The sequence below is a fragment of the Eschrichtius robustus genome, chromosome 12, assembly GCF_028021215.1.
Source record: "Eschrichtius robustus isolate mEscRob2 chromosome 12, mEscRob2.pri, whole genome shotgun sequence".
Lineage (NCBI taxonomy): Eukaryota > Metazoa > Chordata > Mammalia > Artiodactyla > Eschrichtiidae > Eschrichtius > Eschrichtius robustus.
Genome location: NC_090835.1, coordinates 27333914 through 27357496, shown reverse-complemented (window position 1 = coordinate 27357496; position 23583 = coordinate 27333914). Strand labels below are relative to the sequence as shown.

Sequence of the window (23583 nt, the reverse complement as noted above, 5' to 3'; positions counted from 1 at the left end):
GGCGATGAGCTTCTGTCTCCGACCTAAGATGTGAAGTCAAGGCCTGGCTGTTCAAGATTCACTGTGCATCCAGCAGGGTTTGGTAATTTTATTGTAAAGAGAACAGCTTTTTTTGGATAGAGTTGGGCCTCTAGGTGTCCCAAGGCAATGCTTTTCATGATTCCAAGCCTGCCTTAGACAGTCTTTACTCTGACCTACCGGTCAGAGGATGTAGCTGCAGAAATGACAGGTGTGGAACTTCTGTTCAATTTACAATAACTCAGTACGTTCTGAGTCATGCTCTTTATCACTCTTGTTGTCTAGTTCTTGCTCTAAAATATTAGAATTTGGGAGTTTCTTCACTGTGTTTATGGGTTTTCTGCTGGTCTAACTTGAAAATAGGCAATTATTATTTACTTATATCTACGCATCCGGGGGTTAATTGTCTGTGGTCTCATACAAGCTCAGCAACTCGTGTTTCCCTACACGTTGGAAATGTCACTCCTATTTCATACCAAGGCGAAGGAAACCATTGTTGCGATTGTCACAAAACTTTTGAGTCGAAATCTCTTTAAGCAGGGAGCCTCCGGTTTTGCATCCTGTCTGTAGGAAATATCAGGCTTTAAGCTAGGAGACACTCAGTAAGATTAGGACTTACTTTTCTGAGGGCTGGACACATATGTACATTGAAAACCAAAAATATCAGTGAAGTAACTCATTTTCATGCACGTGGGTCCTTGGAAATCATTGTGCAGGGTCTCAGAGGTGACATTCACATCAGATGGGCCAGATGTGAATGCAATTCAAAGGCATGCATGCATGTTGACTAATCATTTCTGGCAGGGGGCATGCAGAATGAGTGGCAGTGTCAAGAGGCGCCCCCCCCTCTCTTTTTTTCTTTTGCTGATTTCAAAGAGAGCAGAAAAACAAAAACAAATTGCCAGCCCCTTCTACTCCCCCACCTCCCCACCGAGTGCTGTAAAGTATTTATTTACATGGGAAACACTTTCCGGAGCATTCACCAAAAAAAAGATGAGAAGGCATTTGGAAACATGAAAGATGATTATGGAAATAATTCCATAAATGAAAGAGTTTGTTCAATGGCCAAGCTCTTCTGTGATCTATTAGTTATTTGGGGATATTCTAACAGCCACCAGGAGGCAGAATAGGGGTCCATCTCTCTTCTTTCATGAGATTTCATTTTACTTACTTCTCCTTTATCAACATGTGGCTGGTTTGCAAATTAAATGGAAAAAATCAAGTCATGGACCATTCTGCAAGGTCAGCTTGGCTGGAAATAGACACCTGCTGTTTCCATTTCAATTGACAGTAAAACCTCACTGATTCAGAGTAATGGGAGAGGAGAGATGCTAGTCTGTCAGCAAAAAAACCTAAATTACTGGGCTTTCTAAAAGAGAACTATCCTTTTGCTACTTTCTGTATGCAGTCTGTACCAGGGCACCCAAGTAGAAGGTATTGATTATCATATAAATGTATCATAAATGTAGAAGTATTTTTCTTTAAAAAACTTCTAATAATTGTAGATAAATTGACCTATAAAGTGAAGTCAAAGAGAGGGAAGCATTAATTTTATAGATCCTGGGATGAAACTTGGAAGACGAGCCTTTAGAATTTCTAGAGAAAGTTGAGACCATGTCAAATATTTTACTTAGGAGAAATTAAAAGAGCCACATCCACAATTGAATTGTCACAAATTAAGAGTAGCTGGGTCTGAATCGATGAGGTTTTATTGTAGTTTTACCACCTGGGGATGAGAGCCCTGGGTTTTGGGGCTTGTTCCACTGACTACGTGGCTAAATCCAGCAGAGGAAGAAACCCTCAACCCCACCCGCAGAGCTCTCCTAGCCATCTGCCTACTAGGCAAGGATCTTCTAAATATTGAAACTTGCTGGAGTCCCACTCCTGCCCCCCAACCCTATGTGGAGGGCTGACTCTCAACATCCCTGATGCAGGATATTTGCAAAACTCACAAAGGCACACCAAATATTGGCTGGTACTTATTCTTTAGTTATTTATTTCACTTTGCATCTTCAGGGTGAGTCCAAGAAAATAGTTACTAGAGAGACTGAATTGCCTTCCCAGACACAATTTTGCTCTAGGATGACAAGAAAAGAAAGAAAAAGAAAAAAAAAAACCAAAAAATGAGACAAAACAAAAAACAAATCCTAAATGCCTGTAATTAAAAATTTCTCAGCCCAACCTCATACCTGGTTCTTACCAGCTTTATTGAAAAGCTGCAAACCAGAGGCCATAAGAAGCACCTATGTCTACTATCTACAGAAAATTTAGTCCCTTGTTAGAATTTGATAATGTGTTGAGAAATTATCTACGGTTGTTACATTAATAATCATATAGATAGGAAGCCCTACAAATGACAGTGACTACTGTGATATGAATTATCACCATGGAAGTCTGGCAGAGGAACATAGGATTCTAGTGAAGGAAGAGAATTTAAATAGTGGGGGGGTTTGTCGGAGAAGTGAAGTCCAAATTTATTTTTCTACACCCAAGGTATTTTCTTTCAGAACCTCATAATCAAACCTGACTCTCTGAGAACGAGAAAAAGATTCAGGCAAGGGCAGTAATCACCAAAAAGCCATATCATACTTTTAATCAAACGAACAGAGTCTGTGTATCTAGGGTGGGCAAGGCAAAGGTTTAAAATAAAGCAACAACAACAATTATATTTATTTATCTTATATTTGCTCATACAGGTGAATGCTATTTTTGTACGTGAGCTAACTCAATGTCTGTGGGTGTCTAAAGTCTTCAGAAATCTTTTTCCAAAGACAAAAGGGAGCTGTACTTTGGCTTCTAAATACTTACCCAGTGTTTTTCATTATGGAAAGGCAAAGATGTATGCTTTAGGGGTATAGTCAGCCACACTGAACACACTCTATATTTTGTACACAAACTACATGTATATATGTACCCCTCTGTGTACCACAATACATATATACATATACATACATATACATAGAGAGAGAGATTGGGCAAGTGAAGCAACAGTACATGAAGGCATAATTCCTGTGTGCGTGCAGGTGTGTGTGTGCACATAATTTAGGCTCTGAGAGCAGAATTAAGCTGTAATTTAGAGATACGAGTGACAACTTCTACCGTGTACTGCACGTGTGTATACATGACATAGTCTTATCTGGGGGGAATTTTTTTTTTTCCTGAAACAGTTAATTACTTTACATTGGAATTCAAAATAGTTTTAAGGCTTATTGATTTTTGGGGGGGAGGCAATTCTACTTGTCACTTTTATTTGTGTGGTGGTGTCACCAAACAGCATGATCACACAGCCAAGATCCATGCTGAGGATTTAGTGATTTTCTAGAGTTTATCGAGCACCCAGAGAATATGGCAGTGAGTACTGGCCAGTAGAAAACAAATTTCATCTTTCATCCTTTTGGCAGCAAAACCTCATCCTCAGCGTGCCAGGGCAAATTCTACTTCCTTGTTTACAGCCCAGAGGCTCTTGACCAGGCTCTACCATGAAATCAGCTGGGCAGTTTAAAAAATTACCAGTACTCGGCCCCTCCCTATGAGATTCCAATTAATTGAGCTGGGGTGAGACCTGGGCATCAGCAATTGTTAAAAGCTTCTGAGGTGGTTGCGATCTGTACGTGAGCACTGAGAACAGGTGGTGATCCCCTTCTGGCCCACTCTACCGTTCAAACCCAACCTCCTTCCAGCATATTCTGACTGTGTCATTCATTTGGTACATTCCACGTAGGTGTTGTCCTTTTTATGATTACATATTCATATATTTTGTTTCCTTAGTGACGTATTCCTAATAATACAATAGCCAAGCTTTGTGGAGTGCTTACTGTGTGTCAGGCATAATACTAGATGCATTACTATTGGCCTTCCATCCCAATGACTATCTGAGGTCCATTCTATGACTATCTCCAATTTACAGCATAAGAGAGGTTAAGTAATTAGGCTGAGATCACAAAGCAAGAAAGCAGCAACGCTGGACTTCAAACTCAACCTCAGAGCCTGAACTCCTGGCCACTCTGCATACTATCGCCTGAAGGTCAAGACTGCCTGATGCGTCCTTGTCCATCAAAAGAGCACTGAGGTAGCTGCCTCAGTGCTCAGCAGACAGGTAGTTTTTGATCGATTGAGTAATGAGGTTTTGTGACTGGGTGAAACGACGAATTCAGGAAATAATCCTGTACATTGATCTAAAAGCAAACTGGGTCTCCGAATTCTAAAGTATGCTGAAGTTTTCATTCCTAACTTCTTCTTTTTCAGTTATACATATACATATTTCTATTCTTTTTCAGATTCTTTTCCCATATAGGACATTCCTAACTTCTAAAGTTAATAAACAAGAAAAGAATTGAATTTATTTCTACCCTATTTATGAATGGCTTTTGAATATGTAAGATTAAAATATTTTTGTGATGATGGTTATGAGGGCAGTTTAAGATGGTGATTAGCACATAGTGAAAAAGGGCTTTCTGGAAAAGTGAAAAAAAAAATGTCTTCTTTGGATTATCAACTTTTCTTTGGTACCCCTTGTGAGTAATTTGGGAAAATATCCTCCTTTCTCAGACTGCAGCAGCCTCAGAAAATAACTTGATTGAATCAAACATATATGTCCATGTTCTTCTTCTATCATTCACTTAAAGAACAACTGTAAGTGAGGAAAACCATCTTCTTTGTATCCATGTCTTTGAAAATTTGGTCTGACATCTTGGGAAAAGCCTCAATACCCACAGCAGGGGAGGACTGGCCAGACCCCTCTACGCCTCTGGAGATGGTTTTGGGGACACCCAGAAAGAACATACTTACCATCACTTGAACCCCAGATGCCCCTAATTTGAAAAGCACGTTGCACAGGATAGAGCAGAAAAAAATTCTAGCCCAGCTTAATTTTATGTCTGAAGGTGAGTCCTATGTTTTTACGTTTAGAGTGTGTTGATTTAGCCCCTCTTCTCACTCTTGGCTGTGCATTTGCTGGGTGCTGAAGGAGTTAGTTGTACCTGCCTCAAGGAGTCTTCACCCCATTCCAGAGAGGGTTTTGGGGGAAATCATGATTCTCTGGCACTCTCTCTCTATATAAATACTGTATATATGGTTGACATACAGACAGCTGTAGAGGAAGATTAGTATCACTCTGGCTAGCTACTACTGGTGACTACGCTCGGTACTCATCTGCTGAAGTAAAGGTAAGTACAGACGGACATAGGTACTACGACAGGCTAAGGGGACAGAATCAAGACAGGTAGGAGGTGTGTGTTGGGATGGAACTGCAGTGGTTTTTAAGTGTATCAATTGCTTCATGCACGCGCAAGGTAATCTCCCACATTTACCCTGCCGTGGAGGGCCACCCACTGCACAAGCAATCCACTGGCAATTGCCGTTACATTCCTTGGGTCAGTGTTAGGAAGCAGGGGCGCTGGGAAAAGTCCCATTAGAAGACATGGTGCTGGAAGGGCATGCACAGACTATGACAGCAGGTGGCTGACTCATTCGTTTTGGTCACATACCTCTTTCCCCTGCCACGATCAGCCAAGATTGAATGGAAAAACAGGGAGGAAATTTAAATATGCAATCAGGCATTAGTTGGGACGACTGGCTTTATGGTGTATTATATATTATTTAACTATGCTGTCGATTTTCATTTAGTCATGGGAATAATCATTTTAGGTGCTTCTGACATTACTTTTATTGATGCCCCCTTTTTTCCCCCCTTTGCTGTAGATTTGCTTGGAGGGGAAGAGTGAGAATGAGTACAGTTTTCAAAAAGGCTATTTTAAGAGAGATGATTTTAAATCTCAGTTTTGAAACAAGCAGTGATATAACAGTTTGATCATAATGAAATCTTGGAATCTTTTCTTGGAAGGGTTGGGTTGTTTAAGTCCTTACAGGTTTGGGATTTAGTTAGCCTTGAAATCCCTCAGTTTATAATTATTATCAAAATAATCATTTTGACAGTGGTTTGTAAAAAAAAAAAAAAAAAAAAGTAAGCTGTATTTATTTAGATGTATGTTGGAGAATCGACAAGTTGAACAACACAGAATAATTTGTTTCTGTCACAGCGTTTAGCAACCCAGGTCATCTGAGATTAACCAACGAAGACTCAAGGGTGAGTGGACTAAGTTACGGAGATAAATTCAAAAAGACGGTTCTCGATCCACACACCAAATAAAATAAACCGAAACAACAGTGGTAGCAACAGAAACAACCACAAAAGACCAAAAAGTATTTCATGTGTTCCTGACAATAACCATATGCTGCTTGATAATTATCTTGAAGATATACTCACCTCTCTGGCTTGTTGCTAGAAACATCTGAAAACTCAAGATGAAACGTATATCACGCAACCACTTTTCAGTTGCTTTAAACAACCTCGCAAAGACTCCTCCTGCAAAACTGTCACTTTCATTCATCTTTACAAGGCCAGTTAAAAGAAAATGGGTGTTAAGGCATCTTATTTACAAAGTTGCTGGTAGAATCAGTTCTGCAACATCATCTAAGGAACAAGAGACTTTGCCCTTGATGCCCGCTTACCTCTGCATGGTGTTCCTCGTTTTGCTGAAGAACTTCAATGACTAGTTCAGCAAGACGTATTGTGTCTTCCAGCTTTTTGGCAGGAGTGATTAACCGGCCTACATTTTCTGTAGTACAAGAATTTGTGTTAAAATTCAGCGAAAGCGGCAGGCTAGTTTTGTGGCCATTAGGACTAGTGGATAAGAAATTCCAAAGAGTTACCCATTTTTTTAAAAAGTTTCATGCAGATGTTAAGTGCCACATAATTAGTAGTGAGCAAACCATAAAGCCATTTTATTATCATCACCATCATTATTATAATACATATTAAGAAAAAGCAGTGCTCCAGCTTCCGATTTGCTTATTAAGCTACATTAAGACTATGACAGCCCATTTCAAATTTGGTGACATTTTGTACACATGTTCTTTAAAGACAGCATAAATGGACTATCTTATATCCCTCTCTAGACAGTGCTCGTGCTTCCTGAGGTGAGAAGGTGTAACAGAAGCTTAGTCTTGATTGTTGCCACATTTGTCCCTTAACAGTCGATACTATAGCATTGTTTTTCGGTCTAGGTCTGTACGTTTAACAGGTATTGGAAAAAAGCAGATTCAAAGGTCTAGCTGTTTTAAATTGTCCAGGGAGGAGATTGAGAATTAACGGACATTCTTGGGCCATTAGGTAGAAGGCAGGATAGAATTTTTAAAAGAGTGTTGGGTGTAGATTATTGGATGAAGTGGTTTGAGCCACTGGTTGGTACAACTGAAATGTTATCAGTTAGGTGGCAACAAGGTACTCCATTTTTTTCTTTTAGTTTCTACTGTGTTGAAAGGGCTTTGATCACACTCAAGAACAAACTGAACCCTGATTTCTGTTGTATCCTTTACAGAGCTAAATTCATGACTGTTTGGCAATGTTATTATGTTACCAAAAATTACAGTTTTTTTTCCTGTGGGGGGAAAAGAGTACTATTTGAAACATAAAGGTTTTCTTAGCCAATGAAATGGCCTGAATTCAACCAGTCTAAACTCACAGGGGAACTTGCAGTTCATGCTCAGACCCCTTCAAACCTTGATGCCTGAGTCATTTAGAGCCCATGGGTGTAACAGCAATAAGGATCCTTGAGCACGATTCTACAAGGAGGATATATATGTGCACAAAAGGACTGCTGAAACTTATTTTAATCTCTTCATCTGAAGCAGGTGTGTTTTGGCTTCAGGATTTTTCTGGCTAAAGAAGATTACTCAATACTTCACAGGAAGGGTTGGTTTGTTGGTGCTGGTTTGGTTTTGCGTGGTGTGGAGTGGGAAACAAAATCGTAGAGATTGTTAATTAAAAAAACAAACAAACAAGCAGCTCCTCATAATTGTTTCCTTGTGCATTTGTTAAATAGGCGATGAACATGTCAGATGATTAGTAATCTACGATTTAGCAACGAAAAAGAAAAATTCTATGAAACACTGTGCAAATGGAGTGGTCCAGCCAATGGGACCTAAGAGTGATGGACCTAAGAGTAAGGTTATTGAGGTGTTGAAAGTTTCACTCCAACAGAGCCTGATGACTGGTGTGACACTGGGCTTTGTGGACTCAGGCCAATGGAACACTCCATTGTCTCTGCCAGGCTCAGCTGGAAATGTGGCTGCATATAAGGTTAGGACATGAAGGTGGGAGCTGTGGGGAAATAAATATGCAGATTAGGCAGAGAACCTCCAACACTCAGAGTAAGGAAATGTGCAGAGTTTAGGGACTGACAGCTCATTGCCTGGTCCAGAGCAATAAATATTTGGAGAAAGAATGAGTGACAAGATTGATTTCTGTGCTTTTGGGGCACCTGGTCTGTTTATAATTTCATAAGTGGACTATCATAATTCTGTTAGTAGACTTTCAGGCATTTCTACAAACATACTGTGTATATATGTTGGGGTAATATGTGTAGAGTGAGGTATTTGCATTTTGATAGTAAATATGCATAGGCTACTATTTTTTTTGTTAGTTGATATTCACATTTACACATCAATTTGCAAATTCCTCACCCTATGCTTATTACCCATTTGACACATACACCCACATACACACATCACACACTTACATACATCTTCTAGGAAGCAGACAAGCCTGCACATTAATACAAATCTGCAGGAAATCCCACTTGGGGCACATCTTTGAAATCTCTTACTTTCAAAATAGAGAACATTGTCCTTTCAGGTGGAACACTCACCAAATCTAGGGGAATTCTATCTGTCCATGACATATGATATAGAAATGGAAATCACATCAATATTTTTATGTATTTTTATTTAGAAGCTGTGAATGATCTTTGTGTTTGGAGAAATCCAAGATGCGTAAGCTAGGACCACCTGAAGATTTGTTTTAATATGCAGTGCTCTTAGATTGACTACCATATATATCAATAGATACACATCAAGTGTACATGCACACGCAGTCTTTCTGTGAGTGTGTACACATGCACGCAGATATGTGTATGCCTGATGTATATATACAGACAGTATGTTTAATAAAACCTTTTGCAATTTTGCTTTAACATGCAACCATTTAAAGTCAGCAGGTTAAGTATCCTTGAATCTAGAACGTTTGATCTTCCAATGAACCCATGTAGCCAGACTTTCATATTATTAATTAGCTGCAATTCCATTATCTGCAGATCAAGCTACTTTATTGAGACACAACTGTAATTTCCTCTTCACCTGCATTGCTAACTCACTAGCTAGTAAAAATGGTACAAAAAGCAACTTCTTTAAGATGTTGTCTTTAAAGAAAATATTGTGCAAAATCCTCTAGTCCCTCCTCCCTCTCCCCCCCCAACAGAGGTCAAGGAGAAATTTGTGCTTAGAAACGATTTTTTTGGGTCACGTCTGCTGTCTGCAATATCTGGAAATGTATTGCAATATTCCTATCACCCAATCTTGTACTAGCTGGAGCACTGACGAAGGGGAACTAAAAATACAATATACTTGGTAAACATTTCATACAACAGAATTGAAGCTCATAACGTAGAAAAAAAATCGTCATGCAAAATGTTATGCAACAATGTTATTTTGTGCTGACATTGAGGTTTGAAAATGTTGCATATGTCAGACAGAGCTAGACAAAAAAAAAAAATGTGGACATTGGGAAATAAATGCTCTCTTTTCGAGTCTCTCAAAACCTACAGTGTCAAACTCGAGAGTCTGAGCCTCAGGTTAGTATGCTAAACAAAATTTCTAAAGAAATGAACAAAAAAAGCCAACTGAACTAGAAAGCTGTCAAATAAAGGAAAGGTAGAAGTTTACAGTACTTGATTTTGGCCTAGGCATGCCTTTGAGCCTCCGATATAACATGCTGGTCTGCATTTGGGTGGGTGGAGGAGGCCCAGGAAGTGGAGGGGGAGTTGCTCGGGTAGGTGAAGAGAGATGGTAAAAAAGTAAAGAGACAAAGTGACTGTCACGAAGGATGACAATTAAGATGACAAACTCTGAGAAGAACAAACAAACAAGCAAAAACGATCAAACACGAATGGAGAGCTGCTGCTTCCTTGGCGTGACTGCAACGTTACAGAAGTGTGACACTGTCTGACGAGGGACGGGACTCTTACCAGCACCCTCAGCACCACGGTACTGAGACACTCAGAAGCAGAATGCAAATCCTGGATGCCTTCATCCAGATGGATACACATGAATGATGGTGGCGGCATCATTGACCGAAAGAAGATAGACTTTTTGTACAGTAAAGAATAACACCTATACGTTAATAGCTGCTTCCTCCTTCCAGGTGACCAGAAACAGCCCTTGATGTTGACATAACTGGAGGGTCTGGCTTCTTATCCCCAGCATGCGACTTAACTTCCTATGTAACATTGTACCTTCTACTTAAGCCTCTCTGTGCTTCAGCTTCCTCCTCTATAAATTGAGACTATTAACATCTTTTTTGTGTACCTTGCAGGGTTGTTGATAAGAACAAATAAAACAGTGCATGGGATGGATCTCTGTAAAGCTTCAGGTGCCTACAAATGTTCATTGTTATCTCCTACACTGTGGGAAGGCAGGAATTAATTGCTTTGCAAAAGCAGATGAAGAGCCGTTATTAGTTCAAGTGAGCTAGGGAATATTCTTGCTCCCTTTGTGGAATTTCAACATGTCAAAATCTGTCATTTTGGGGGAAAAAAATGTGTGGTATCTGATTGTTTCCAGCTCATTTAATTATTTTCAACTTGGAATTCTCATGGCTTTTATATTGTGGGTTGAATCATATATAAAAACTTGCCAGCTTATCAAATATGTTACTTGCTATTCCAAATGTTAGAATACGGTAATCAGCACTTGACCCATCTGTCATGTGGTTTACAATATCAGCACAGCAAACATCCTATAACAATAGCCTCTCCTTCAACACAGGCACAGAGCACTATCAGCTTCTGCAATTCTCTCTCTTTAATGAGGGTCTCATTAACCTCAGACCTGGTCCTTTCTAATGGTTCTCGTTTATAAAGCAATCTGTATGGTGATTGCCAAGTTTGCTTCTTGGTTTGCTTGAATTTTTCAACTGGGAAAATGAATTTTACTGCAGGCTTACAGGAAATGCAATTCTAGCACCATTAATTAAAAAAAATATGAGAAATTAGGATAAATATAATATTCTGGAAAAACCATCTCTTAAAAGCAAAAGTTCATGTCATTCTTTTCTTGTGGGATCACCTCAATGTTTGAAATGAAAGACCAAAAAAAAAAAAAGAAGATCTATTCACTATTCTCCTCTTACTTAAATCTTTTGTTTGGGAATGACTGCGTGTAAATAGAATTTTAGAAAATCAGTTTTAAACGACAGCTATATAAAGGAAGGCAACTACTAATCTCTTCTTTATAAAAAGGTACTCTACATTTTACGTTTCGTTAAAATCTGGTTTCCACCTATAGCTGGGCGGAAAGTTGGGTGCATCTCTGGTAACACCTTCTTCTGGCTCTTTGAATGTGTATTACTGGAGTGTGCAATTCTTAGGGAAACTCCTCATTTATTCTTCCCAGATAACAGAACCTGTGTAAACCACTTGATATGGTGCTTTATAAAACAATGAAATGTCCCCAGGCTGAACCATAACCGGCGAGGCAGCAGATACATATTTCAGCTCAATGGGTCTTGATGAAAATTCGTAAAGGGATTCCCTCCTGCCAACTGTCTGTCCAGAATTCTGACAGTGAGGTTTGCCACCATAGAAAAACAAGCTCCCTATTTTTTTCCCCTCACAGAGCAAAACAAAAACATCATACCTTGGTTTCCAACTTCATTTACCCAATTACCATTGCTCATGTTTACACAATTAAATCTGCTTGGCTTCCAGAGAGGGAGTTAAATGTGACTGCAGAAAAATAAAAAGAGAATTCCTCTGCAGGCTCAGCTAAGCCAAGGAAGAGAGGCATCCAGGAGTGAGAGACTCTCCAATTAGCCCTTAAATAACCTGACCGTCTCTGTTCCAGCAAGTGAATTGCCAGTCACTGAAATATCATATGAAAGATGGATATGGTTGATGGAAAGCCCACTTACAACCAAGTTCCAACTGATTTATGTGTTGCTGAAGATGCCAGTGTTTGTATTACACTATTACTAAAAATAACTAGCCTGGAGCAATTCACTAGGATTTGGGGGTAGGGGTGGATAAAAGCTAGAGTAGGAATAGAATGCTAAGCAGGTAGCCACAACACACTTTCCAGAGTACTCTGCCTCCCTAAAATGATGGCTCCACGGACCATACATTTAGCGCTATAATCCAACATAATTTCTTTAGTGGGGCATGCCATCAAATACACTTGATTCCCTGTATCTTCATCACTCCCTTTCAGAAGATTCCATCTTTAGGACAGTATAAACTATATGGTAATAAAGACCAGTGGATGAATCATGGATCGTTTTCTCTGCTCTTTTCATTGCAACCATCTCTGTCTCTTCCCTGTAAGGACATGGGCAGCATGGCCTGTCCATTCTACCTCTAACATGTCTCCTGATTTTATCTCCCACTGTACGAGATCATGTGCCCACACTCTTGCTGTGGGGGTAGACATGCAACTCAAGTCTCATCACCTCCACCTCAACTGTTGCTAAAGACTCCAAGCCAGCATTTAGTTCCTTCCGTCCCCTGTAGTTCATTGATCATGCAGCGTCCATGCTGAACTCCATAAAGCACACATCTGAACCTGTCATACTTCTGCTCAAAAGCCTTTAAGAGCCTTCCCTCCTCTCCTCACCAAAAAGAGTTATGCCTTCATAACACAGGCTCAGCTCCTCTGTTGATACCTCTACTTGAGCACTTATGGCCCCTTAATAATGGCCAATTATATGTATGTTTGTCTTCCCCTAAGCCCAATGAATTCTTTATTTCTAGGGGCTAGAACAGTACCTGGCCCAGGGCAGGTCCTCAAATACTGGTGGAAGGAAATCCTCAGTGAATCCTGCCCAATGGTGTGCTTTCATGGAAAACCAAATACTCTGTGGTTGCCATGTGCATAAAAACTATACAGCAACTTTTATCTCTTACCCAAAGCCCCTGGTTACTTAACAAATGCATTAAGCTGAATTGCTGAATAGTAAACATTATAACTTAAACCTCCAAACCAGAGAACAACTTCAGGTGTCTTAATGCAATGAAAAATGATTTAAGATAATTAAAATTATTTGTATTTAAATTAAAATAAATTATATCCACAAGAAAGAAACAATGCTATTATAGTATTTTTTTTCTCCAATTTGGTATCTTTGTATCCCAAGTCAGGCTTTGTCCCTGAGACTGAGATGTTGTACCTAATAAAAGTAAAGTTAATTCTGGATAGACACAGTAGTGGACATCTGTTATTCTTGTATGTGTAGTCGCCTTGCTCAGAATTGCCTCTCCTCCACTCCATGTGGCTCTAGTGGGAATGCAAGCAATAAATCCTACAGGGACAGTCATGTGAGCCAAGCCAGGCCAACCATAGCATCCCAACACCACCATGGGTATTGTGATTGGCTCAGGGATTAACATGTGACCCTAGCTGGGCCAATGAGACTGTTCTCTGGAATTGTATATAGTTTCATAGGGAGGAAAGTTCTTTTTCCTCCAGAGTCATTGGCTAGGATAAAAAGCTGGTGCGATCTGTGGCTATGTTGCTCCCAACCCCTCCTACCATGACTCCCAGTCACATTAAAGAAGGCTGTCAACAGTTGGAGAGATCAAAACAAACTAAAAGTCTTTATTTCTGAGCCCAATCCCTCCATGCATTTCCTAGCTACATAGGCCAAAAATGACCTTTTCTTGCTTAAGCTATTTAAGGTTGTTGTTGCTGTTGTTGTTTTTGAGCACTTGCTCTAGCAAGAATACTGATTTAATAGTACTATTAAATATTCACCCAGCCCCCAAATAAACTTTCACATATATGGCCACAAGCTCTTTGGGACAGGATCTTGGGGCATCTGGAAGGATGATGAGCAGAGGCAAACACTTCAACAAGGCCCAGGGACATCCCAGACAGTTCTACTTGGGAACCAGCCCTTTACCTCCATGACATCCTCCTCCCTGCCATGCATCAAAGACCCCGGCCTAGGTGAAATCCCCATGTGCTGCATTCCTGCAGCATCTTGCATCATCTCCCTCTACAGCACAGTCACCAGATGAAATTACTTGTTTTATGCCTGTGTTCTCCAGTTTATTTGGAGCTCCCCAAGGGTAGGGACCTCGGTTGCTTTTCCTCATTGCTCCCTCCCCTGGTGCCTGACACAGGTCCTGGAACTTAGTGGGTGTTTAACAAATATATGTGGAACTATATTGCAATGTTTTATTTTGAAATTTATGATAAAGAGATAAATCAGCTGCCTCTTCTATTCTGCTGACATCCAACCTGCAACCCCTGCCTCAGCAGCTTCAGCATCACCTAAGAGTTTGTCAGATTTCCAGGCTCCACACCAGATCTACCAAATCAGAATCTACATCTTAACAAGATCCCCAGAGATTTGTATAAATATCAAATTTGGAGAAGCATTGTTTTATATTCCGTTTCTGAAATCAAATAATATGTCTATATTGCACATTTGGATTTGGAGGTTTCCTTTTAAATAACAACACACAAATAATAACATATAATTTTATGTTTATAATAATAACATATATAAAATTATATCTCTATAGATAGACAGACAGATAGATAGTAATGGGTGCTTACTATATGCCGGGCACTGTGTTAAGAGCTTTGTTTGGAATATGTGTTTTAATCTTTGCAACAATCCTTTGGGAGGAGGAACCATTATTAACCCCTTTGACAGAAGATAAAAGGGAGACTTAAAGAGGTTAAAAAACTCATTGGAGCCAAGATTGTGATTTAAATTTTTGGTATAACAGATCCTGAGTGCTCAGGCTGGTCCTGGGGTACTGTTTTCTTGGAGCTGTATGTTTAGGATTCTAGTGTGTGGATGCCTGGCTTCTTCAGCTGTCACACTGGAAGTGAGGCCAGTTACTAAATTGTGAGTGGGGCCAGTATCTCTTGGCTAAAAGACAAGGCAGCCTGGTGGCAGGGGCTGGAGGGGAGTGGGTAAGTGTGAAGGCCCTAAATAGTGTGCAGGACCCCAGACTAGAGTCACACACTGCCCATCTTATTTTGAAACTGGCTTCTTTTCTCTAAGCCTTGGTTTCCCCACCTGTCAAATGAAGCTCTGGGATTCAGTGACTGCGAAACCAGGTGTTATAATTTTATCATTAATAATCACAGGTGTTTCATAGTATAGAAGTTGAAAGTGTGGGCTTTGGAATTAGGCTTGTGTTCAAATTCTGTCTCTACAACTAACCAGCTATGTGGCCTTGGACCCAGTTACTTAACATCTCTTTCTATTTCTCTGTATTTCTGCAGACAACAGAGTGATTTCTTATTTCATGGAGTGTAAGAGGCACATTTTAACATTTCTGAAATTGGAAGCATCTTACATTTGATGGCGTGTCACAATTTAGTTGGCAGCATTATTTTATTCTTAGGAGTACATAAATTAATGGCGTGTCTTATAATTGATGGCTTTTAGATTCAATGAAATATGGTAATAAAATACTTATCTCATAGAATTGTTGTGAAAATTAAATGAGATATGCACGTATCTACTTGGCACATACTAAATTCTCAATAAATGACAGCTGCTATCATGATTATGATCGGCAGCGTGTCTTTTTCTTTTCTGGTAGAAGAGACATTAGTTTCATATTTATTGATTTGTGGCATATTGTTAACACATCCTCTCTTCCTCCAAGATCTTCCTTGGTGAGAGTGTTTGAAACATGTTTCTCCTTGCCCTCCTCATTTTTTATAAAGTATAGATGAGATCCTAGTCTACAGAATAATTTTGGCTTGGAAACCCTGATTTGTGTATCACTAAAACAAGAAGGATGAAAAGAAAAACATTTAGTCCCTTGTGTATAAGATATGAAGCATGAGATGGTCCTCGATTTAGGATTTTAGGATGGCCTGGATCTTGCTGAGATGGATTTGCCCTCACTGGTTTCTTGGGTGGGTGACCCCATACTGTGTGTGGTGAGTATCACAATCTTACTTGTCCCCTTTTTCTCCTTCTACTGGACTTGGACCTATAAGAAGTTTAATGGAGATGGGAAAAGATACAGAAACTCAACACTACAGAATCTGCTTGGAAGTCCTTTGGATGGATTTGGCTTGCTCTAGAAGGTTTCTGTCACTTGGGAAGAAAAGAAAAATCTTCAGTTCTTTGGCAATCTCAGGGAATCTCAACTGTCCTCAGAAGACTTCACAGGGGAGAGATTTTGGCAATTATCTGGTCCCAGAAAGGACTGCTCTGTTTTTTGGTGGTCTTCCTGAATTAAAAGTTGTATACTTTTGAATTCATCCACTGAGTGAAAGGGTATTATCCAATTGCCTGTCACATCCGCTGGAAAGACTGCATGGTGGAAAGAGACAAGCAAACAAACAAACAAAAAAGCATGGTGTTTGAATTTAGAATGATCTAGGTTCAAATCCTGCTGGAAAATGTCATTTATCCTTTCCAAAGCTCAGCCTCCTCATCTGTAAGAGGGGCAATAATGAAGCATTCTCCATGGAACTAAGGTAAAGAATGAATCAGATCACCATGTAAAGTCCTTAGCATAGTGCTTGGGCCCATGGGTAGACTGTCTGTCTGTCTGTCTGTCTATCTACCTATCTATCTAATTTTGCAAATCCTTGCCATATTTGAAGGAAAAATTGTTTTATTTCCAGTTCCAGTAGAACTGTTCCGATGCTCAGAAAATTATGCAAGTATTTAGCCAAGAACTGAGGCAAAACAGCAATAGGAGTGTAGACTTTCTCAGAGCTTGCTGGGTTCACGACGTGTGATGGTTTAAATGGAAATGTATTTAAAATAATAGAATTCATTTACAGGAGTCACAGCTTTTCTCTTGTAGAGTAACAGCCTTTTACATTTTTTTTCTTGAGATACTGTAATTAAACTGAACATTTAATTTCTAATAATGCTACCAGACAGAAAGCATAAGCCCACCAAAATGCCATCTGCAGAGTCCCGGAGCCTTGCAAAACACAGCCTGACCGAAGGACTCTGCAGCTGTCTGTATTTCACCCCGATTTGTACATGTAACTCCAGCTGTGCCGGGCCACCTGCACGCATTCAGTTTTGCATACCTATCCAGCGATTCAGGCTTTGTTTCCCTCAAAGGAAATTGAAAAGGGAGGGGGAGGGTAAGAAAAAAGATGTAAAGATTGGGAAAGAAGTGATTATGATTTCGATTAGGACTGAGATCTACTTTGCCAAGAAGAGGCCTTGGATGTACCAAGCTTCAAACCCAACTCTGCTTTGACCTTAACTTTTAGGTACAGTTTTACTCTCTTCCTCCTCCTCCATCCTTTCTCTCCATCCCAGCCAGTATGATTTTTCTGGAGTGCAAAACACCAAGCCATCGTCCCCTTGCTTGAAGACCTTTCAGTGGCTCTTTATCACCTTTGGAAGTGAGACATGTGGGATTTTTCTTGCGAAAAATCTGCATGCAAAAGTTGGTATAAAGCCAGGTGAAAAACCTTTGGACCATGAGAGACAGTCTGAACTCTGTATATGAAGGCACGTAAAGGTCTTGGAGAGCTTGCCTCCTGCGTCTGTTGCCATCCTCAGCACCCACTCCTGCCATCATTTCACCCTGCTGTGCAGCCACATCGAATTACGGAGTAGTTCAGAGTGTGGCCTCTATCTGGCCTCAGATGCTGCCTCTGATGACTTTTTTTTTTTTTTTTTAAACATCTTTATTGGAGTATAATTGCTTTATAATGGTGTGTTAGTTTCTGCTTGATAACAAAGTGAATCAGCTATACATATACATATATCCCCATATCTCCTCCCTCTTGCGTCTCCCTCCCACCCTCCCTATCCCACCCCTCTAGGTGGTCACAAAGCACTGAGCTGATCTCCCTGTGCCATGCGGCTGCTTCCCACTAGCTATCTATTTTACATTTGGTAGTGTATATATGTCCATGCCACTTCATCCCAGCTTACCCTTCCCCCTCCCCGTGTCCTCAAGTCCATTCTCTACGTCTGCGTCTTTATTCCTGTCCCGCCACTACATTCTTCAGAACCATTATTTTGTTTTTTTAGATTCCATATATATGTGTTAGCATATGGTATTTGTTTTTCTCTTTCTGACTTACTTCACTCTGTATGACAGTCTCTAGGTCCATCCACCTCACTACAAATAACTCAACTTCATTTCTTTTCATGGCTGAGTAATATTCCATTGTATATATGTGTCACATCTTCTGTATCCATTCATCTCTAGATGGACACTTAGGTTGCTTCCATGTCCTGGCTATTGTAAATAGAGCTGCAATGAACATTTTGCTACATGACTCTTTTTGAATTATGGATTTCTCAGGGTATGTGCCCAGTAGTGGGATTGCTGGGTCATATGGTAATTCTATTTTTAGTTTTTTAAGGAACCTCCATACTGTTCTCCATAGTGACTGTATCAATTTACATTCCCAGCAACAGTGCAGGAAGGTTCCTTTTTCTCCACACCCTCTCCAGCATTTACTGTTTGTGGATTTTTTGATGATGGCCATTCTGACCGGTATGAGGTGATACCTCATTGTAGCTTTGATTTGCATTTCTCTAATGATTAGTGATGTTGAGCATCCTTTCATGTGTTTGTTGGCAATCTGCATATCTTCTTTGGAGAAATGTCTATTTAGGTCTTCTGCTCATTTTTGGATTGGGTTGTTTGTTTTTTTGATATTGAGCTGCATGAGCTGCTTGTATATTTTGGAGATTAATCCTCTGTGGGTTGCTTTGTTTGCAAATATTTTCTCCCATTCTGAGGGTTATCTTTTCGTCTTGTTTATGGTTTCCTTTGCTGTGCAAAAGCTTTTAAGTTTCATTAGGTCCCATTTGTTCATTTTTGTTTTTATTTCCATTTCTCTAGGAGGTGGGTCAAAAAGGATTTTGCTGTGATTTATGTCATGGAGTGTTCTGCTTATGTTTTCCTCTAAGAGTTTGATAGTGTCTGGCCTTACATTTAGGTCTTTAATCTGTTTGGAGTTTACTTTTGTGTATGGTGTTAGGAAGTGTTCTAATTTCATTCTTTTACATGTAGTTGTCCAGTTTTCCCAGCACCACTTATTGAAAAGGCTGTCTTTTCTCCATTGTATACTCTTGACTCCTTTATTAAAAATAAGGTGACCATATGTGCATGGGTTTATCTCTGGGATTTCTATCCTGTTCCATTGATCTCTATTTCTGTTTTTGTGCCAGTACCATACAGTCTTGATTACTGTAGCTTTGTAGTATAGTGTGAAGTCCAGGATCCTGATTCCTCCAGCTCCGTTTTTCTTTCTCAAGCTTGCTTTGGCTATTCGGGGTCTTTTGTGTTTCCATACAAACTGTGAACTTTTTTGTTCTACTTCTGTGAAAAATGTCATTGGTAGTTTGATAGGGATTGCACTGAATCTGTAGATTGCTTTGGGTAGTATAGTCATTTTCACAATGTTGATTCTTCCAATCCAAGAACATGGTATATCTCTCCATCTGTTGGTATCATCTTTAATGTCTTTCATCAGTGTCTTATAGTTTTCTGCATACAGGTCTTTTGTCTCCTTAGGTAGGTTTATTCCTAGGTATTTTATTCTTTTTGTAGCAATGGTAAATGGGAGCGTTTCCTTAATTTCTCTTTTAGATTTTTCATCATTAGTGTATAGGAATCCAAGAGATTTCTGGCATTAATTTTGTATCCTGCTACTATACCAAATTCATTGATTAGCTCTAGTAGTTTTCTGGTAGCATCTTTAGGATTCTCTATGTATAGTATCATGTCATCTGCAAACAGTGACAGTTTTACTTCTTCTTTTCCGATTTGGATTCCTTTTATTTCTTTTTCTTCTCTGATTGCTGTGGCTAAAACTTCCAAAACTATGTTGAATAACAGTGATGAGAGTGGGCAACCTTGCCTTCTTCCTGATCTTAGTGGAAATGGTTTCAGTTTTTCACCATTGAGAGCCATGCTGGCTGTGGATCTGTCATATATGGCCTTTATTATGTTGAGGTAAGTTCCCTCTATGCCTACTTTCTGGAGGGTTTTTATCATAAATGAGTATTGAATTTTGTTGGAAGCTTTTTCTGCATCTTGAGATGATCACATGGTTTTTCTCCTTCAATTTGTTAATATGGTGTATCACATTGATTGATTTGCATATATTGAAGGATCCTTGCATTCCTGGGATAAATCCCACTTGATCATGATGTATGATCCTTTGAATATGCTGTTGGATTCTATTTGCTAGTATTTTGTTGAGGATTTTTGCATCTATGTTCATCAGTGATATTGGCCTGTAGTTTTCTTTTATTGTGGCATCTTTGTCTGGTTTTGCTATCAGGGTGATGGTGGCCTCGTAGAATGAGTTTGGGAGTGTTCCTTCCTCTGCTACATTTTGGAAGAACTTGAGAAGGATAGGTGTTAGCTCTTCTCTAAATGTTTGATAGAATTCACCTGTGAAGCCATCTGGTCCTGGGCTTTTGTTTGTTGGAAGATTTTTAATCAATTTCAATTTCAGTGTTTGTGATTGATCTGTTTGTATTTTCTATTTCTTCCTGGTTCAGTCTCAGAAGGTTGCGCTTTTCTAAGAATTTGTCCATTTCTTCCAGGTTGTCCTTTTTATTGGCATTTTATTGGCATAGAGTTGCTTGTAGTAATCTCTCATGATCCTTTGTATTTCTGCAGTGTCGGGTGTTACTTCTCCTTTTTCATTTCTATTGATTTGAGTCTTCTCCCTTTTTTCTTGATGAGTCTAGCTAATGGTTTATCAATTTTGTTTATCTTCTCAAAGAACCAGATTTTAGTTTTACCGATCTTTGCTATTGTTTCCTTCATTTCTTATTCATTTATTTCTGATCTGATCTTTATGATTTCTTTCCTTCTGCTAACTTTGGGGTTATTTTGTTCTTCTTTCTCTAATTGCTTTAGGTGTAAGGTTAGCTTGTTTATTTGAGATGTTTCTTGTTTCTTGAGGTAGGATTGTATTGCTATAAACCTCCCTCTTAGAACTGCTTTTGCTGCATCCCATAGGTTTTGGGTTCTCATGTTTTCATTCTCATGTGTTTCTAGCTATTTTTGATTTCCTCAGTGATCTCTTGGTTATTTAGTAGTGTATTGTTTAGCCTCCATGCGTTTGTATTTTTTGCAGATTTTTTTTCCTGTAATTGACATCTAGTGTCATAGTGCTGTGATTGGAAAAGATACTTGATACGATTTCAATTTTCTTAAATTTACTGAGGCTTGATTTGTTACCCAAAATATGATCTATCCTGGAGAATGTTCCATGAGCACTTGAGAAGAAAGTGTAATCTGCTGTTTTTGGATGGAATGCCCTATAAATATCAATTAGGTCCATTTTGTTTAATGTATCATTTAAAGCTTGTGTTTCCTTATTTATTTTCATTTTGGATGATCTGTCCATTGGTGAAAGTGGGGTGCTAAGTCCCCTACTACGATTGTGTTACTGTCAGTTTCCCCTTTTATGGCTGTTAGCATTTGCCTTAGGTATTGAGGTGCTCCTGTGTTGGGTGCATAAATATTTATAATTGTTATATCTTCTTCTTGGATTGATCCCTTGATCATTATGTACTGTCCTCTTTGTCTCTTGTAATAGTCTTTATTTTAAAGTCTATTTTGTCTGATATGAGAATTGCTACTCCTGCTTTCTTTTGATTTCCATTTGCATGGAATATCTTTTTCCATGCCCTCACCTTCAGTCTGTGTGTGTCCCTAGGTCTGAAGTGGGTCTCTTGTAGACAGTATATATACGGGTCTTGTTTTTGTATCCATTCAGCCAGTCTATGTCTTTTGGTTGGGTCATTTAATCCATTTACATTTAAGGTAGTTATCAATATGTATGTTCCTATTCCCATTTTCTTAAATGTTTTGGGTTTATTATTGTAAGTCTTTTCCTTCTCTTGTGTTTCCTGCCTAGAGAAGTTCCTTTAGCATTTGTTGTAGAGCTGGTTTGGTGGTGCTGAATTCTCTTAGCTTTTGCTTGTCTGTAAAGGTTTTAATTTCTCTGTCGAATCTGAATGAGATCCTTGCTGGGTAGAGTAATCTTGGTTGTAGGTTTTTCCCTTTCATCACTTTAAATATGTCCTGCCATTCCCTTCTGGCTTGCAGAGTTTCTGCTGAAACATCAGCTGTTAACCTTATGGGGATTCCCTTGTATATTAGTTGTTGCTTTTCCCTTGTTACAATTTAATTGTATTTAATTTTTGATAGTTTGATTAATATGTGTCTTGGCATGTTTATCCTTGGATTTATCCTGTATGGGACTCTCTGTGCTTCCTGGACTTGATTGACTATCTCCTTTCCCATATTAAGGAAGTTTTCAACTATAATCTCTTCAAATATTTTCTCAGTCCCTTTCTTTTTCTCTTCTTCTTCTGGGACCCCTATAATTTGAATGTTGGTGCATTTAATGTTGTCCCAGAGGTCTCTGAGACTGTCCTCAATTCTTTTCATTCTGCTCTGCAGTAGTTATTTCCACTATTTTATCTTCCAGGTCACTTATCCATTCTTCTGCCTCAGTTATTCTGCTATTGATTCCTTCTAGAGAATTTTTAATTTCATTTATTGTGTTGTTCATCATTGTTTGTTTGCTCTTTAGTTCTTCTAGGTCCTTGTTAAACGTTTCTTGTATTTTCTCCATTCTATTTCCAAGAATTTGGATCATCTTTCCTATCATTACTCTGAATTCTTTTTCGGGTAGACAGCCTATTTCCTCTTCATTTATTTGGTCTGGTGGGTTTTTACCTTGTTCCTTTCTCTGCTGTGTGTTTTTCTGTCTTCTCATTTTGCTTAACTTACTGTGTTTGGGGTCTCCTTTTCACAGGCTGCTGTTCGTAGTTCCCATTGTTTTTGGTGTCTGCTCCCAGTGGGTAAGGTTGATTCAGTGGGTTGTGTAGGTTTCCTGGTGGAGGGGACTAGTGCCTGTGTTCTGGTGGATGAGGCTGGATCTTGTCTTTGTGGTGGGCAGGACTGCGTCCGGTGGTGTGTTTTGGGGTGTCTGTGACCTTATTATGATTTTAGGCAGCCTCTCTGCTAATGGGTGGGATTGTGTTCCTGTCTTGCTAGTTGTTTGGCATAGTGTGTCCAGCACTGTAGCTTGCTGGTCATTGAGTGGAGCTGGGTGTTAGCATTGAGATGGAGATCTCTGGGAGAGCTCTCGCCATTTGATATTACGTTGGGCCTGGAGGTCTCTGGTGGACCAGTGTCCTGGACTCAGCTCTCCCACCTCAGAGGCTCAGATTGGACACCAGCCAGAGCACCAAGACCCTGTCAGCCACAAGGCTCAGAAGAAAAGGGAGGGAAAAGAGAGAAAGAAAGAAAATAAATATATAAAATAAAGTTATTAAAATAGAAAAAAATTATTAAAAATAAAGAAATAAAAAAGTAATTAAAAAAAAGAGAGAGAAAGAAAGAACAACCAAACCAAAAAACAAATCCACCAATGATAACCAGAGCTAAAAACGATACTAAAAAACAAACAAAAAAGAAACCAAAACAACTGGACAGTCAGAACCCTAGGACA

The 23583-nt window shown here is 39.3% G+C and overlaps 1 protein-coding gene across 4 annotated transcripts in view; it reads right to left on the bottom strand.

Annotated features, from left to right (window-relative positions):
• Positions 1 to 23583, bottom strand: part of CADPS (calcium dependent secretion activator) — a 483330-nt gene that overhangs the window by 96516 nt on the left and 363231 nt on the right. For all 4 annotated transcript variants that reach the window (XM_068557631.1, XM_068557633.1, XM_068557634.1 and 1 more), the window contains one exon: positions 6529 to 6635. In XM_068557631.1, the coding sequence (XP_068413732.1) occupies positions 6529 to 6635 (107 nt within the window). The remainder of the gene's footprint in view (positions 1 to 6528; positions 6636 to 23583) is intronic.